General features: G+C 43.2%; 1 protein-coding gene across 1 annotated transcript; it reads right to left on the bottom strand.

Moving 5' to 3' along the window:
- Nucleotides 1–52: 52 nt before the first annotated feature.
- On the bottom strand, nt 53–19633 carry LOC119646483 (L-xylulose reductase-like). Its single transcript, XM_038046938.1, has 4 exons — nt 19474–19633; nt 19116–19368; nt 277–585; nt 53–216 (listed from the first exon to the last, which is right to left on the bottom strand). The coding sequence occupies exons 1-4, from the start codon at nt 19511–19513 to the stop codon at nt 105–107; spliced, it is 714 nt and encodes a 237-aa protein (XP_037902866.1). The 5' UTR covers nt 19514–19633; the 3' UTR covers nt 53–104.

Below are 19633 nucleotides of genomic sequence, written 5' to 3' on the forward strand. Positions count from 1 at the left end.
AGAAGGCAACACTAGAAACGATTATAAAAGCTGATATTTCAAATCAAACTAATTTTTTAAGTCTTCCATACAGATTTATTTCGAATAATTCTACAATCATTCCTTTATGATGCAGAATAACCTCCTTCCAAGAGCATCGTTGTGCCGTTCACATAACTCGCCTTGTCACTTAATAAGAAGATGATAGCATCGTTCACTTCGGAGACTTCTCCAAATCTGAAAATAAAATATCGAAATGAGTTGAGCTGCTGTAAGTGAAGATTCACATTTTATTACCTTCTCAGGGGAATATGGCTCAATAGTCCGTTGGCTTTTGCTGGGTCAGACCAATGGTCTCGGCCCATTTTAGTTAGGATAACTGTCGGGTTCACAGCGTTCACGCGAATTTTCCTTGGACCAAATTCCAAAGCAAGGCTTTTAGTTAACGAGTCAACAGCTGCTTTCGAGGCACTATACGCACTGTGACCGGCGAAAGACCGTTGTCCTGCTAACGATGATAAGTTCACAATACTCGATCCTGATTTCAATTTTGGCGACAGAGTTTGTGTAACATTGAACACGGCTTTTATGTTCACATTGAAGTTACTGTAAATACGAAACCACAATTTTGTTATCCGGGATGAAAATGAAGGAGTATGGAGGGTTGCCAAGTTTTTTCGGAGATAGTTACATGTTGTAAATATTCTGGTTAAAAACTAGGTTTCGCAAATAAAGTGAATAATAAGTTGGATTGCGAAAAGTCAATTCAGGAGCCATTATAAATCAAGACAATTTTTCTTTCTTTTAAATAGAAAAGATTCCTGTGAAATCGCTCGCCATATCATTGGTTATTTATATTTAAGATAGCAATGGGGACTCTGACCCATTTGTACCTAGGACGTCATAATCATTACGTCATATATTATGTCGGACTATTCACTTTCGCTTGTAATAAATTTGCACAACAGAGACAATTTTGACCTATTATAACTGAAAGTATCATCATCATCATCAACGGCGACACAACCGGTATCCGGTCTAGGTCTGCCTTAATAAGGAACTCCAGACATCCCGGTTTTGCGCCCAGGTCCACCAATTCGATATCTGGCGTCCTGACCTACGCCATCGCTCCATCTTAGGCAGGGTCTGCCTCGTCTTCTTTTTCTACCATAGATATTGCCCTTATAGACTTTCCGGTTGGGATCATCCTCATCCATACGGATTAAGTGACGCGCCAACCGTAACCTATTGAACCGGATTTTAACCACAACCGGACGGTCATGGTATCGCTCATAGATTTCGTCATTGTGTAGGCTACGGAATCGTCCATCCTCATGTAGGGGGCCAAAAATTCTTCAGAGGATTCTTCTCTCGAAAACGGCCAAGAGTTCGCAATTTTTCTTGCTAAGAACTCAAGTTTCCGAGGAATACATGAGGACTGGCAAGATCATTGTCTTGTACAGTAAGAGCTTTGACCCTATGGTGAGACGTTTCGAGCGGAACAGTCTTTGTAAGCTGAAATAGGCTCTGTTGGCTGACAACAACCGTGTGCGGATTTCATCATCGTAGCTGTTATCGGTTGTGATTTTCGACCCTAGATAGGAGAAATTGTCAATGGTCTCAAAGTTGTATTCTCCTATCCTTATTCTTCTTCGTGTTTGACCAGTGCGGTTTGATGTTGTTGGTTAATTCGTCTTCAGTGCTGACGTTGCCACCATATAACTGATAACTGAGAGTATCACGCTCTATATTAAAGCCTACATTACTGCAATGATTCTAGGATGAAGTCAAGACAATGGGATCTGCGGTCAATTTACAAAAAATAGTAATATACTATTATTAGCCTTATTTTCGAAGATATGTATTGGTACCTTCGTGATTTTTTTTCAGATTTTTCGGTTAAGTAGCTTTTGAGAATGGTTCCGTGAAAAAAATGATTACTTTCTAGGCCCGTACCCTCTTCTCTTTTGCATCAAATAACAGAACTGAGGCTAACTTTGAAAGGAGCTGGTCGAGACCTTTCATTTGATACCTAAGTGACCATATTCGGTAAAAAAATTACTTCTCCCTTTCGCATGTATGGGGACCCCACTTAAACTCAACGTAGGACGATGTTACAGCCTGCATTCATCTGGGTTTACAGTTCCCACCTTCCCAACAAATTTCGTGTCAATAGGTGGAGCCGTTTATTAGAAAAGTTAGTGTCAGACAGACAGATCCTAAAACCTATAAAGGGGATGTTTTACTTTGATTTGAAAAAATGAAAGGTTGTGCTTCATTTGTTTTTTATCTAGTAAAACGACAGTGCAGACATTTTTTTCGCGGGCATACATACATATGTGGCATCTTATGCGCTTCTCCAAGGGCGTATGAAGCATCAGCGCTACCACACTGGTTCAGGTCCAGATGTTTATGATAGCTGTTATGGTGATAGCGGAACACCACGAATTTGATTTCTCGCCACCAAGGCAAAACATGGCTTTGAAGGAATGCATTTACTTGCTAGACAGCGACCACTATAAGGTAACAACTGCTCATGAGCGGTCACATTTGCACCTGGCACATATGCCGATTTTAACCAATTAATCTATTTATCAAATGAGTATAAACCTGCGCGAGCACGTCACCGGTGTACCCCAGTAAGCAGTAAAATTCCTTTGTAAGCACGTATCATACAAATATCAACGTTCCTTCAACGTGTTCGGGTCGATGCAGCGCGATTTTTTATAGTAAGGTGGGTGAATGCGTTCACGTTCACGTTCAATCTTCTTCGCAACAAGAACCCGAACATAATGCACAACACGATTTCATCTGCCAGCGCGCTTCAGCATCTCTCTGACAATGTTATTTGGAGAGACCTCCCCTGTGTCTTTATTAAGGTGTTGACGAAAGGCATCTCATCTTTCATAAGCGTCGTTCGCCACTCCATTGCAGAGCACACAATCAAGAAATCGTGCCTTCCCAATCTTGTGCAGGTAAGATTGGAAACCTCCATGCTCATTTAGAAGTTGGGTAAGGAAATAATATATCTCACCATGCGTTCGGTTCAGCCATGGATCTAAATTGTTGCGCGCATTCCACTTGCCTCTTAGCTTATTTAGCTAAGAGAGCTGTCACTCGGTAGGTATGCGTTGACGTTCTTCGCGAACAACCACCTCTCTTAAATTTTCATTTGCATTCCTTAGCAAGGAGGGCAACGAGGGTCACTCCTACGTTCACCATCACGGCCAGTTCGGAGAGTGCGATAAGCAGACGTCACTCGCAAATCCCCTCGTCTTTGCACTTGTGTAAGGCGCTTACGATGCACCTCCTTGTCAAGGGCATCAATCCGTACGTTGTAGAGCAGAACAGACTGCGTTGCTCCCATAAAAAGACGTCTCCTGGTAGATATAGGGCCACCAATATTCGCCCTTAATCGAGGCAAAGCGGAGACTCCAACTGCAGCCCGGTTCACTGCTGCTTTGATTTGGTCGGAGAAGCTCATCTTCGCGTTGAGCATTAAACCAAGGTGTTTAACCGCACGTTTTGGCTCTTCGATTAACTCGCCGATCGATATGGGACGTATGGTCGGGATTTTCTTTCTGGTCAAGACGACTACTTCGGTTTTTTTTTCAGCCAAGGATGAAATTATGAGCAATCAACCATCCGTTTACCCGTCGCATCAATATACCAAGCCTGCATTGCGTCTATTCAATAGTGCATTCAGCGACAAGTGCCGCAACGGAAAGCCAGTTTATAAACTTCCGCTGGAATACCATCAGGACCTGGTGCCTTCTTGTTTCTCATGGTGAGAACTGCTTCTTCGAACTCTTTCATTGTAAAAAGGAGAGCGGTCCTCGACGTCTTCGGCGCTACTGACATCAACCCGTACGGGATGTGTGGGGAATAATGCTCGTACAATGCGGTCCATCAGACCGGTACTTAGTATGCGGGTTTCCGCAGAGTCACGATTTTCCAGATGACAAGTTTATAGCCAAGTTCCCACGGGTACTAATTTACCTCGTTGACTAGGTTTTGCCAGCCGCGAGCTTTGCTTTTGTTTATCGCACTACGGAGTCTCCATTTTCCTAATCTATACTCTGCCTTTGTGGCGTATGCCTCCACGCGGACGTGTAAACCTTGTGCCAAACATCGGAGCTCATGAAAATTTGGCATTTCCTGCCGTTCACCAATTACATAGAAGTTTAAACACGGCTGGTACTCCTCTATTATTTTCAGGTTCATCAGTCCGATACTCGCCGCCATTTTCACGATTCGTTTTCCTCTGGAGTCTGACTGAGATATGACCCATTTAAGGGCCCTAGCATTAAAGTCACCGCCTACCAGGATTTTCCATGGCATCCGGCATCCGGTATCGTTTCATTCGGTGTAAGATAAGCGCTTAAAAGCATTATTCCTAAACACCGAATCCAGACAAAGCCACTCCTTTGGCCTTTGGCAAGAACAAAAAGTCAAACGCCGTCCCGAGCCCTTTGGCAGTAGTAGTGGAAATGCCATACAGCCGAGTCCCTGTTCTGGTCTTGCTTACTGATAAGCACTAGATCAGCTTTCCGAACCCGCAATGTGTGCAACGTTTTCACCAGACGTGCAATGATGTTTACAGAAAACGCAATTTTCGCTTCCGCTGCAAGTTTTCGTTTTCGGGTTGGTCCCTCTTTACCTTCTTTTCTGAGCCCTGGAAACTACTTGGATAAAGTCTCGTTTTGGCGCGTCTTCCTCTTTCCTCTTATACCCCAATTTGCTTTGCAGTGGGCTGTCTGCGATCCGTTTGACACTTACAATATTCTCCGCGGAAAACGCGGCTGTATGTGTTTTTCGCGCGTCTTTCGCTGCTGTTGATGTTCACCTGTAGGAGATGCGGTCCAGTAGTTCCTCCAGTTCCATCATCCTGTTTTTGACGCCTCTGCTGACACTCTTCTGGAGAAACTTTGCCGACCGCATACGCTTCACTACTGTCGCGCATATCCTGATGAGCCTTTGCTTTTCGGCTCTAGCTAAGACGGTCGACTGCATTTCAATTCAGTTTATGTCTGAATCCACCTGCTCAGGTCTTGTAATTTTGACTGGGTTTCTTTCGGAACACGGACACTGTAGGGTATTTGGCCTACCATTCACACCGTCAGCCGTGTCACTTTGTAAGACTTCCTCTTTATTTTGTCGTCCTGGTGTCACATCGGGTGCGGTGCGTGACGCATTTTCATGTTGCGCCGAAACGCAGCCACCTCTTCCTCCTTCCATGTATTTCGTCGATTTTTTTAGTTTTTGTGTCTTTCTTCTTGATGGCAATTTCATCAGTGCATCGTGTGGAAGGGAGCGCAATAGTCAGGAACGGGTATATCCTCGGGGACAAAGCCCCTACTTCAGATCTCTGAGGCCTGATTGACGCTTAGCTGTTTCCGGAATTCACGGACTGATCAACGCTTATCCGGGTACAATGCACACTACCCGACCAGCGTTCGAAGGGGCTGGCTCCTGATACGCGTCACAACTGCCACTATGACAGAGCTAGGCTCACATTGCCCCATTGACGTTGACAGACGGCTCCGAGGACTCCCAGTACCGACCATTTGTTTTCCACCGAGGGGCTTTCGCAAGGTTACTATCTAGTACGCAGTTATAGGAAGTCAGAACTATTTACTCGAGCACCTCGAGGACGCCGCTCCCCGTATCGCTAATGCCCCCTGAGGGTACAACGTGATGTCGCACATCCAATCGGACCTAAAACAACCATCAAAACAAGAAATTTATAAGTATATGTATAATGAAGAACGATGTTGCTCATGCATGCGTAGGGTTTCACAGTTCCCAACTTCGTAAAAAATTTGGCATCAATAGAGGTAACTGTTTCTGAGCAAAGTGCATATGACAGACAGACGAACGGACAGACTGGCAGCAAACCGATTCTAATCAAGTTTTGTTTTACACATTTACAACTTAGACTAAGTTTGCAGCCAAGTTGCATTGGCACCTTAAAAAAAACAGATTTAAAACGGGTTGATTGGAGCGCCACGCGATAATAATTTCGGAAACTTTTTAATCAATGTGGTATATTGTTTTGTAACTTTGGAGCTCACGGCAACGCTCTATCTACCACTTACTCTTTTGACGATGTTCTTCCTGTTCCTATTGGCCTTTGCTCAATATTTATGCACAAATTCAGCTGTGATCATAGCGGTTTTTTTCGCAGAAAATTGACAGACAATGCGACTTCTGACGCTCGAGTTGTCACTTTACTGATCCAAACAAGTCGCCATTTCTGCAGACACATAAGAATTCTCGATTACGATTCCTGATAGAACACACTCGGTGGTCGTTTTTGGTGGCAGACAGGGACATTTCTTCTTCATTCGAAAAATTGATTTCTGGTTTCATTAGCATAACTTGTGGAAGCAATCCCTAATATTGAATAAGCAACAAATCGCCGCCAAATGACAGATTTCCGGTATATTATGCAGACTAACAAGCATAAAGTTCCTACACAACTGACAACTTGCGGTATATGCATAATCCCAAGGTCCTCTTTGAGTCTGATGACTCGAATCAAATCCCTGCCGTGATTAAACTGTTAACCGGGACACTGGTTCATACTGGCGCCAACTGCAAATAACAGAGCCGAGAGCACATCCTCCAGGAATGCACCTGCAACATATTGTCTCAAAGGACTATTCTGCCTCTTGGCAAAAGAGACCTAAGATTTTGCTGACTGGGATCTGATTGCTCTTCCCGAGCACATAGATGTGGCTAAAGTAGAGTTAGCCCTGCACTGCTTGCCACCAATCACATATTATTTTGCGGACATCACAGCACATAAGGCATCACAGGAAAACAATAGCATAAAACACATAGAAATGTTCGCTGTCCACCACTATGATCAATCGCGCATCATACTGCAGATGAAGCACCGCGAGCAATTCCCTCCAGTGCCGGAAGGCAGCACATGAGTACGTATTAGCGCATCGCGTATCGCTGCTAGTAAGACCCCGTTCTGTACATAAAAGCTCATGTCGTCCAGATTGTGCATGTCAGAGTACGTTAGGCAGGCACAAAAGGCATGTAACAAGTCGTCCGAACACAATGACTGGGTAAGGTAAGGTTTTGCTAGAAGACAAACTTATTCTAGCTACCATGCCCCGTCAGGAGACTCTGGCAGATATACATTTCATGAACTCATATATGACCCGGCCTTCACTTCTCTCTTTCCATCTAATCTGCTACTTAGATATTACATTCTCAAAAGCATTCTGACGGCAGCGATCTTATTCCTTCTACATCACTACTACTAGTAAGATCGTTGTACGGCAAAGATACACGCCTCCTAATCCCGTAAGCCATGGGAGGCAGGACTACCTATAGATCAAGAGGAGGAATATCCAACCAAACCCGTATCGCACCATACAAAACGTCGATTGCAACACAGTTAACCAATAAACCAATGAGACGATTTAATTTTCGCTAGTGGTTATTCATTTTGGTATGGACATACTGATATTTCGGGAACAACATCTATACGTCATGCAGCATTGAAAAGGGAACAAGTTGTTCTCGAAATATCAGTCTGTACGTATCAAAATAAATATCTACTAGCGAAAAGGAAATCGTCTAATTATTTATATGCAATTCAATTGTCAGAAACATCGCAGGAACACACTTAATTGAGCAGTGAACTAAGCTCACCCAACAGGTCATCCACGATCAGGTTCCATATAAATGGACCTGTGATAGATCTTTGTAGGCAGCCGGGCTCCATATTCACCCACATACGCTCAGTGACACATTGAACGTATGCACGTGTATGTGCAGTGGAATCCCGATTATTCGTATTTTCTGCTAATTCGTACAAACTAGCCAGTCTCCAGAGAAAATCCCTGTGTTATAAATGTGGTAAAAGTGGTATAAAAACCCTCATAATTAGTATTATTTTTATGTTCGATTTCATTCAAAACGTCTTATAATTCTTAATTCTAGCTAAATGTTTTCTAAGGAGTCACGTAATTTCTACAGAGCTAAAGGTGAATTTTAGAAATTCTATTGGTCTGTTGTTAGTTTTTCTTTCCTTTCTTTAATTAAATCAAATTTTCATTATCGTTGTGACACGCTAAAACGCCTCCAGTCCGCAGAAACAACACAACTTAAGCCTCGGTCCCTTAACAGTATTTAATATTGCATGAAAACAATAAATAACCGTTGGTACTACATAAACCAAACGATTTCATCTACAGATAAAGATTTTATCTGTAGATATTATAATAAACATCAAACTTACTCTTAGCAGACTGTCGTAAACGATGAAGGTTTTTCAGTGAAAATTACCTCCCCCATTCGGTGGAACTACTCTGAGTACCTGGTCACTGTGGCGTAGAGGGAAATGAAATCTCGGATGCTTTAGCGAAAGAGGGTCAATATCCTCTATGCCGGCACCGGAACCAGCAATTGGAGTATCAGTAGCATTGGCTAAGTCTGTTTTCAAAAACTGGGAACAAGCTTCCCACAATGACAGGTGGCAGAGCCTAAATGCTGCTCGACACACCACACCTCCTGCCAGAACCGAACATGCGTACCGCATAGTTTATCCTGTCGCAGGTGTATTGTGTGCATTCTGACAGGCCATAACTCACTAGGTGGGCATATGTTCAGAATAGGAATTACTCAAGATGATACGTGTCCCTCCTGTAATGAGGAAGCGGAATCCACGGAGCATTTCCTATGTGAATGCCCCGCATATGGACGCATCAGGCATCAGATCGTTGGTGCCGATGTTCTCCAATTACGACGAGTAGCATCACACCCACTAACGGAAATACTGCGATACGTTAACGAATCCGGAATATTCCGTTAGACGGGGGTGGCGAGTACAATGGGCCAACACGGCCTGAGTGCTCAGAAGCTGTAGTTTCTCCCTCACACACACACACACACACCTCCCCCATTTATGTATATTGATCGAACAACTTTTGTAGCGTTTACATTGTTATTTGAAAGATGAGTACACCGTTTAATATATGAGCAAAATATCTTATACATAGGTTGTAATAAAACTCCGTCGTAGTTGGCCCCAAGCATGATTTTGATAGTAAGAGGGATAGTTATTACCACCTTGAATAGCTGAATGCTACCCTGGTGTCTCAGGGGAACGATTCCTTAAGTGTTTCCCGTGACTGTGCAGCGGATTGCAAAACAGTACTGCTCTATTATTCCTAGCCATAATTAAGGAGCGTGTACGACCTAAGGCTTAGCGTAGCGGAATTATCAACAGATGCAGTACTCGCCGAAGCACTTTTTTTTTCACCGTCTTGCTAAAGCCTCCGTTGGGGTTTGGAATGAGTTCTACAAAGCGTGCATGAAATTTTCGTAAGTGCATGCATTCTATTCCCAGAATCTATACATCTCCGGCAGCTTCGAGTATTTTATCTTAGATCAATACAAACGTAAATGGTCAGATTGCTTTCGGACTGTATGTTACGGTTGTCAATCTACCTGGCCAGAACTACGCTTTCGTGTTATTGGTTTGAGTGCTCGAAAAAATCCACCATGAGAAATTCGTTTGGAACACCGACGTTTGGTTAATCCAATTTAGTTTCATGAATTTTAAGTTACAATCATCATCAACGGCGCAACAACCGGTATCCGGTCTAGGCCTGCCTTAATAAGGAACTCCAGACATCCCGGTTTTGCGCCGAGGTCCACCAATTCGATGTCCCTAAAAGCTATCTGGCGTCCTGACCTACGCCATCGCTCCATCTTAGACAGGGTCTGCCTCGTCTTCTTTTTCTACCATAGATATTGCCCTTATAGACTTTCCGGGTGGGATCATCCTCATCCATACAGATTAAGTGACCCGCTCACCGTAACCTATTGAGCCGGATTTTATCCACAACCGGACGGTCTTGGCATCGCTCATAGATTTCGTCGTTATATAGGCTACGGAATCGGAGGATTTTTCTCTCGAACGCGGTCAAGAGTTCGCAATTTTTCTTGCTAAGAACCCAAGTCTCCAAGGAATACATGAGGACTGGCAAGATCATTGTCTTGTACAGTAAGAGCTTTGACCCTATCGTGAGACATTTCGAGCGAAACGGTTTCTGTAAGCTGAAATAGGCTCTGTTGGCTGACAACAACCGTGCGCGGATTTCATCGTCGTAGCTGTTATCGGTTGTGATTTTCGACCCTAGGTAGGAGAAATTATCAACGGTCTCAAAGTTGTATTCTCCTATCCTTATTCTTCCCGTTTGACCAGTGCGGTTTGATGTTGTTAAGTTACAATATATACATATATTTTACTTGATTAGCAAATTCGATTATGTAATTAACTTGACGGCTGACGGAAGACTCCACAATATTTTTCTCTAATTTTTTTACGTCACTCTGCCGCCTACTAATCGAGAGCGCTCTCCACTCCTGTGGCGAGTTCTAAAAAATGTGTGGAGAGCGCCGGTGGCGTCATCTGGCCGCTCACATTCGCAACAAAGCTATGACCGCGACAATTTTTTTAAGAACTTAGGAATTTGATCGTGTTGATGAGGTAGGCGAAGAACAATCTGGAAAACATCCAGAGATAGACTACTATGTCCCAATTCCGAATGCATCACCCAAATTCTGCTATATATCAGACCAACTTACTTTGTGGTATCGAATGTAAGTGCACAGTTGATGTTACGATATAAAATCACTGGCAAGTCAACTCGTTTTACACTTTTTTTTTAAAGCTGCGAGAAAGCGACCCCTGTATGCGGCTGTTTGAATGAAACAGATTATGGGTTTACTTTATTTAACTTGGAGGATCGATCTTTCAATTTTCTGAGTTGGATAAAGTCGGACCAGAATCGAAGAGTAGAAGTCGAAAGCAATGTACGGTGAACACGTGAATTGCCTCTGGCAGCCGTTTGTCGGTTTCCATTCGTTGAACAGATCACGATGTGCTAGGGATCACTTTGCTGAGGCAGAGAGACTTATGTGTGTAATCCAGGACAGCGATGTCACCACCCATGCTTAAATAAAGATGATTATGAAAGAGCGGGTGCAGTATGGTTCCGCGTTAGAAACCTTGTAACATCTCATTTCTGTCTGCATTAAACTCGGCACAAGCCGTAGGCAGTACTCGATAGTTCTGCTTACGGCATGTAGCGGGATTAGTAAGGTTTAATTGATTCATTTCCATCGTCTCTGAGGTTCACTAATAATGAATGAAGCGATTGAAATTTTTCAGGTTATAATCTCCCAAAGTCAGTTTTGCCCTGAATAGTTTATTGGTTCGAGTTCGGGACAGAAATCTCTTCGATTTTCAATGTAAATACATTTCCTGCCACACAAAAGCGCCCTTTTATATAAAGTATTCATGGTGCCCTTATATTTATGTCAGAAGCGTAGGCCACTCTTTGAATAATCTAGAGAGTAACGTCTCGCTGAATCCCACAGATGGCACTGTTTCAAAATTTTCCTTGAGTTAATTCCAGATTTTGTCTCGGAATTCCGTGTTTGGAATTGTGATTGTCGTTAGTCGCGAAAGTATTGATAATCGACGATAATGACACCCTATCATGTCTCGGAGCTTCAGTTATCGTATACGAATGCGAATTTTTTTGTGGATAAAATCCGGCTCAATAGGTTACGGTGGGCGGGTCACTTAATCCGTATGGATGAAGATGATCCCACCCGGAAAGTCTATAAGGGCAATATCTATGGTAGGAAAAGAAGACGAGGCAGACCCTGCCTAAGATGGAGCGATGGCGTGGGCCAGGACGCCAGACAGCTTTTAGGGATATCGAATTGGTGGACCTCGGCGCAAAACCGGGATGTCTGGAGTTCCTTATTAAGGCAAGCCTAGACCGGATACCGGTTGTTGCGCCGTTGATGATGATGATAAATGCGAATTGGTTTTTGGAATTTGTCTTCTTTCCTCAGCATCAAGTTCTGGAGTTATGCAAATTGAAATTGTTGAATTTTGTAGAGCGCTCCCAATGTAACGAAAGTACGGTGCAGAACTAAAACTAACAACATCCGGAAAGTGGCTTACATGAACTGCGATTCGGATTCAGATAAAGTATTGACAACGAAAATTCAGTCTAGACTGGGAGACATCTATACTAGTAATAGTGGATATTACTACTTGTTCGAGGAAAATTAGTCCCTGGAATTGACACTCTATCTTTTCCCATTACAGAGTTATAGCAAAACACAGCAAACCACGCTTGACTTGCGAAATCGTTCAAATAATCGTCAATCGAGCCGGGTTTGTCAAGAACTACGGAGAAACATCGCCCTCTTTACATTACAGAAAGCGTTTGACCATGTGCCTCATGAACTAATCTGGTAGGGTCTACGACAACGCCTAGTACCAGTGCGCGCGGTTAAATTGCTTTACCGCTATCCGAAAAGTAAAGTTCGAAGTGTGACGGGGGCTTGATACGCTGGCTGGTGATTTGAAGGGATTCAGATCAGTCCTTCGACAAAATAAAATGGCGCAACCGGTCACGACCTTCCGACCCTGCTTGTGAACGGGACAAAGGCTAAGAAGAAGTTATAGTATGTTCCGCGAATAGTGTCAAAAAGCTTGACCTTCCAAAAAAATCACAATTTTCCACTGCCTCAATCAATTGTAAATGACATCACTTCGAAAATATAACTGTTCAAATTTTATAAAAAAATTCGAAATCGATTTTTCATCTAAATTTTCAAATATACCACCGTTTGCGATTATATTTAAGTGGACCAATTACCTGTCGTTACTTTCGGTCACGCTGCTCCCAGGGCAGAGGTCAGGCAGCGTCTGATGAGTTGCTTCTGCCCTGGACGAAACCGTCAGTAAATTTTTTCGTTTCTATCACGTTAAGGCCATGCGAGCTGGGGTTTAAGAATACACTCAAAGTCTTCCCTACTTGTCGTAAGAGGCTAGCATGATTAGCAACATGCAAATTTTGAAATTTTATTGCTAGTGAAACGTCATAAACGCCTCGGATAGGGATTCATCTCACGCCGAAAAACTTCGGCTATCGAAAAAACTGACACCTTGCTCGGGCATGTGATGAGGAAGCGCGGACATGGTAACCATAATGATTATAGTGACAGACTGCACCGCCCTTCTTGGGTGTCAACTGATCAACATCGTACGAGCAATAAGATTGATCACTTTGCAATCAACAGCAGAATATACGTAACAAGAGTGGCGTGAATATACGTATAACGTAACGGTAAATACCTTGGACAATCCGCCTAAGAATATCGATGAGCATCTGGCCACCATCAAAAATGCTCTTTTCTCTCATAAAAAAGAATTTGTTATAGCGCTGGTCAGGGAAGCAGAAGCTGCCGCAAGTTGCAATGTCAGAATCGAATGTGCCATCACGAAACATTTTCATTTGGTCGTAAATTTTTCGATGGTCTTGTGAAAGACGTTAACGGTTGACCCCTCATTTACGGTGATGAAATTGCTGGTCACTTAAAATGCAGATATGAAGTGTTTCTCCAAATAGAAGAAAAAATCGTCTCTGCCTTCGAGGTACTCAAATGGAGCAAAGCCGTTAGGGTTGAGGGTCTCTTCGCAGAGTTATTCATTGCTGCAGATCTACAGAAACTGCAGAAAGTTTTAGGGAAGGCTTTCGGCACTATGAACAACGAGTGCCTACGCAGAAAAGACATTCCGGAGAAGATGTGATGGCGCTAAATGTCACGTGCTGCATCGAGATGAAATCTCAAAAGAATTTGAGGTCCAAAGTCGGCCAGGGTTGTATCTTGCCACCCATATTATTCTTGCTGTCTTGTCCGGAGGACGTGGGGATTTCAATTGACCACATTTTTCCTTAGAAACTTAGAGGACGCTAATGGTTTCTGTTTACTTTCATCGAGTCATAGATTTTGACCAAGTGGCTCTGGATTTGGAAAGAGAGGCAACTAGATTCGAATCGAAGATAAACAGATAAAGATAAATATTTGAATTAACGGGCAGAGAATCGAAGGCTTTGATCATTTTGTATATCTTGGAAGTGTCGTTTCTGCCAATACTGGCATTGGTGTCACCCGACGCATTAACAGTGCTAGATCTGCCTTCGCAGCCTTGTGTTAAATCTGCAAATATAATTATCTCAACACCAACATCAAGTTGGTTGTCTGTGCCGTGCTATCAGGTGCACACAAAACAATGGAGAGAAAGTGCAACCATCTCGAGAAATCCTGAAAGGAGCTGAAGCGCATTTTAGCGGATCGGGAACGGTACGCTATGTCTCACTCAGGAACAAGTGGCTACCTTATATTGAATGGAGATATTCTTAAAGTAAAAGAAAAATAGGTGGGCTCGCATAATTATCACCCTGAGTCCGGATTTCATTTCTACGGCATTGAATGCAATGTTGATTTACATTGTTATTTAAGAGATGAATATATTACTTAATATTGTGACGAAAATCACTTTGGAAAATTATGTGTGGCGTCAACGTGAATCGTAGTTATGATAATTAGCCAAGACGCCAAAATTGTATAACACTAGGGCGAATATTTAGTTACGATAATTGTTAACAGATGGCTCTAATGTCGGCAGGAAGATCTTGTCAAAGGCGCAAAATAGTTTTCTAGTAAAGTGTTTACATTCCTTTCTGGAATGTTCCGCGTAGTATAAAAGGGCCGGAAATCCGTCCACAGAGTCAGTCTGGTTTCAGAGTTAGAACAGATCGCGTCAGTTATGAATACGCCTCGAATTGTACTAGTTAAAGAATTGTTCTATAATTAATTATACAGTATGGTTGTATAATTTAGTGTTAAGTAAGCGCTCATATTAAAGTTATAGAACGGGTTTTTATTAAATGTTGCGCAATCCAGTGATACGAGCCTACGTAAAGCAAGTAATGTAACTAGCTACAAGTACAAATAGCTAAGAACGTAACAATTGATGACAGCGACGGGATTACGTAAATGAAATCGTAACAATTGCTGACAGCGGTATAAGTGGTCAAAGGGTAGTATAGGTCCCAGGGCGAAACGCGGATTGGTACCCACGATGGAGCATAAAACCTGGGAAATGCCTGCTGAACCAACACCAACAACTCTACTACCAAACCCTATCTCCACCTCCACGTGGTGACCGCTAGGAGCTCTTTCTTAACGAAAAGCTGCAGACGGAGAAGGATGAAGGCGAGTCTCCCGCGCCTAAAAACGGGGCAAATTGTACCAACTGGTCCTCCAGGTTGGGGGTTGGGTAGGGTTGACGACCCTACACGGAAAACAACTTGTTACGAAGCCACAACAGGAGCCTCGGACAGGACGGATTTTAAAACGACGGACCCGGCAAAGAACACGGAATAACGATTTGCGCATTTTCTCATGGAACGTGCGCTCCCTGTACAGAGATGAAGCTGACGAGCAGCTAGCCGATACCCTGTCCCAATATAGGGCTGATATAACAGCGTTGCAAGAGATGCGATGGACAGGGACCGGTTTCCTGGAGAAGAGCCAGTACACCATATATTATAGCGGTCATCCAGTAAACCATGTGCTCGGAGTAGGTTTCTTAGTCAGCCAAAAAATGAAACCTGCTGTTATCGGCTTTGAAAATATAAGCGAACGGCTATGCACTCTGCGCTTGCGAGGCAAGTTTAGAAATATAAGCCTCATAAACGTTCACGCCCCTACAGAGGAGACTGCAGAGTCGGAGAAGGATACCTTCTACGAGGCAGTAGAACGAACCCTCGAAGCCTGTCCCAGATATGATATCAAAATCATACTTGGGGATTTTAACAGCCAAGTAGGGAAGGAGCCCGTATTCAGGCGATACGTTGGCTCCCATAGCTTACACGAAAAAACAAATGATAACGGACTGCGGATTATTCAATTAGCAGGGTCACACGAAATGGTTGTTGGAAGTACCTGGTTTGCGCGGAAAGCGGTCCACAAACATACGTGGGCCTCTCCAGACGGGACCACTTTCAACCAAATTGACCACGTGTTGATCGAACGCCGCCACCTCTCAGCATTGATGAATATCAGAACATATAGGGGGGCCAATATAGACTCGGATCACTATCTCGTTGGCATGGTGCTCCGAGCTCGAATAACAATACCACCTAGAATCCCCTCTGACAATCAGGTGAGAGTGAACACTGAAGCCATCCACAACACAACCCTTCGCGACACCTATAAGAGGGAAATGGATGCCGCAATAACCGCAGTCAACAGAGGACCTGGAGATGAAGCATCAACAAATGATCTTCACAATCACCTGAAGAACGTTATCATGGATACGGCCACAAACATACTTGACCCCAGCCGCAAAAGGAGTCGGAACGGTTGGTTTGACGATGAATGTAAGCTAGCAACGGAACGGAAGAATGCCGCATACCGAGTAATGTTGCATTCTCAAAGAGTGCGGGCATGCGCAGAGACTTATGACGAACTCCGTCGAGCGGAGAAGCGACTTCACAGACGGAAAAAGGAAGCCTGGGAGAACCAACAAGTCTGTGAACTAGAAAAGTAGAGGGAGCAACCGCACCAGACGCGGAAGTTTTACCAAGTCAGCAGGATGAAACCTTATACACTTCGATGCTCATCCTGCCGAGACAAAGAGGGAAATCTGATTTCCGACAGAATGGGCATATTAGAGCAATGGATTGAGTACTTTGATGAGCTACTGAACAACCAGAACATCGGCGAGTTGGAGGTCCCGCCAACTGAAGACGACGGACAAATACTGCCACCATCAAGTTTAGGAGAAACAGTCCGTGCAATTCATCGGCTAAAAAATCATAAGTCGCCAGGAGCCGATGGAATTACAGCCGAATTGGTTAAATATGGAGACGACCAGTTACACCAAGTGGTTCATCAACTTGTGCTCAAGGTATGGGACAGCGGATCAATGCCTGACGATTGGCAACGAGGCATTATCTGTCTCATACATAAAAAGGGAGATATCACACAGTGCAGCAATTATAGAGGTATCACGTTGCTGAGTACCATCTATAAGATATTCTCCGCTATCTTGCAAGGCCGGATAGCCCCATACGCCCAGAACATCATTGGCCCATACCAAAGAGGCTTCACTCCAGGCAAATCAGTAGTAGATCAGATTTTCTCTCTGCGGCAAGCGATGGAAAAACTGTTGGAACATGGACAACAGTTACACCATCTGTTCATCGACTTTAAAGCCGCCTATGATAGCATAGCCAGGGTAAAACTATACACGGTCATGAGAGAATTCGGTATCCCGACGAAATTAATAAGACTGACTAGGCTGACCCTGACCAATGTGCGAGGCCAGATAAAAGCAGCAGGATCACTCTCAAGACCATTCGACATCAACAACGGTCTACGACAAGGGGATGCCCTATCATGGCCCTCGAGAAAGTGATCCTTGATGCCGAGGTAAATGCAAGAGGTACGATCCTCTTCAAGTCCACCCAACTACTGGCCTATGCTGACGATATCGGCATCATGGGAAGAACCACCCGAGATGTACAAACTGCCTTCATCCAGATCGAGCAGGCGGCGCGAGATCTTGGGCTGCACATCAATGAAGGCAAGACAAAATATATGGTGGCAACGTCAGCACCGAAGACTAATCAACCAACAACATCAAACCGCACTGGTCAAACACAAACACGAAGAAGAATAAGGATAGGAGAATACAACTTTGAGACCGTTGACAATTTCTCCTATCTAGGGTCGAAAATCACAACCGATAACAACTACGATGATGAAATCCGCGCACGGTTGTTGTCAGCCAACAGAGCCTATTTCAGCTTACAAAGACTGTTCCGCTCGAAACGTCTCACCATAGGGTCAAAGCTCTTACTGTACAAGACTATGATCTTGCCAGTCCTCATGTATTCCTCGGAAATTTGGGTTCTTAGCAAGAAAAATTGCGAACTCTTGGCCGCGTTCGAGAGAAGAATCCTCCGAAGAATTTTTGGCTCCCTACATGAGGATGGACGATTCCGTAGCCTACACAATGACGAAATCTATGAGCGATACCATGACCGTCCGGTTATGGATAAAATCCGGCTCAATAGGTTACGGTGGGCGGGTCACTTAATCCGTATGGATGAGGATGATCCCACCCGGAAAGTCTATAAGGGCAATATCTATGGTAGAAAAAGAAGACGAGGCAGACCCTGCCTAAGATGGAGCGATGGAGTGGGTCAGGACGCCAGACAACTTTTAGGGATATCGAATTGGTGGACCTCGGCGCAAAACCGGGATGTCTGGAGTTCCTTATTAAGGCAGGCCTAGACCGGATACCGGTTGTTGCACCGTTGATGATGATGATGGTATAAGTACGTAAAAGGAAATTCGTTACAGTATATTATATAAATGATTGCTTCCACTGAAACTTATCTTTCTATTTGCACACTCTTTTAAAAAAATGTGATCAAACTGTGAATATTTGCTCGACAAATTGACAAAATATGGAATAATTGGAAGAATGATTATACAAAATAACACAAAGCTCCAGCGACTGCAAACCAGATGAAATAAATATTTACCATTCATTGTCAAGAAGGAATTTTTACTTGAACGAATGCAATTAAACATGATTCAATAATTTAAACCTGTTTCTACATCTCTTTTCGAAAGTTTGAAAATGACGCCAGAAGCATCGATATATTTGCGTTAAATCAAATTATAGTAGAGATGCTGATGCCGGGAAGAAAAAATTGAAGATTAGAAGATTTGCAGTGCAATTCGAGCAGTTAATGAACCGATAAGAGATATGGCATGATACGATCAAGCTGGGGCCAACAACATAATAAATTCGACAAGAAAGATAGTAATTAACTTGAGTAAATTCAAATCTATTATTTCTTTCTTTATCCGTGAAATCATTGAATTTAGTTTTGCTATTAAAATGCATAAATTTTATCTCACTGTTGGCTGTAGATGTTTAACTGCGTTGTAGGTAATAGGACTGAACAAAGATGAAACTTGACTTAACATTCAGCCAAATTTAACAATTAACTGTTGTGAGGAAATTCGTAGATAATAGAGGCTGTACATAAGGGAAATACACATATAGAGAGCAAACGTAAGGTCAGTAAGAACAATTAAGAAACAACATAAAAAATTCAATTGATTGCATTAAAAGGTAATTACAACCAGCACACTCGAAATTTTGATGAAAAATAGCAACTCAAGCCTTAAATAAATACCAGGATACTTACTCGTCAAAGTCTTTCTCAGTGATTTCCTCGAATGGTTTGATTACCGCAACACCAGCATTGTTGACCAGGCCATCCAACGGGGGAACATCTTTCAAGGCCGCTTTTGTTGCATCCCAGTTGCTCAAATCAACGCAAATTGTTTCTATATTGGGACATTCTGCTTTCAGTTGCGCCAAACTTTCGGGACGTCGTGCCACAGCAATAACTTTCGCTCCGAGTGAATGCAAAACATGCACCAAAGCACATCCTATTCCTAAAATGGATGGAGGTTAGTACTGTGTCGAGAATCTTTCCCCGCATGTTGACAGCTAAATATGTAAATAGCGTCAAATTCTGGACTAGTCTAGTGGAAAGTTACCTTGTCCGGTTCCAGTCACCAGAATAGTTTTGCCTTTCATCGTGGAGCAGGTGACCTTTCGGCGATGGGTTGTGTATTCGAATGCGTTGGTACTCAGACTGTGATCAAATCTTGTTTCTTATCACTTATCAAGCTTCCCATTAGCTTTATTAAGAATAAT

This window comes from Hermetia illucens, chromosome 1 (genome assembly GCF_905115235.1).
Source record: "Hermetia illucens chromosome 1, iHerIll2.2.curated.20191125, whole genome shotgun sequence".
Classification (NCBI taxonomy): domain Eukaryota; kingdom Metazoa; phylum Arthropoda; class Insecta; order Diptera; family Stratiomyidae; genus Hermetia; species Hermetia illucens.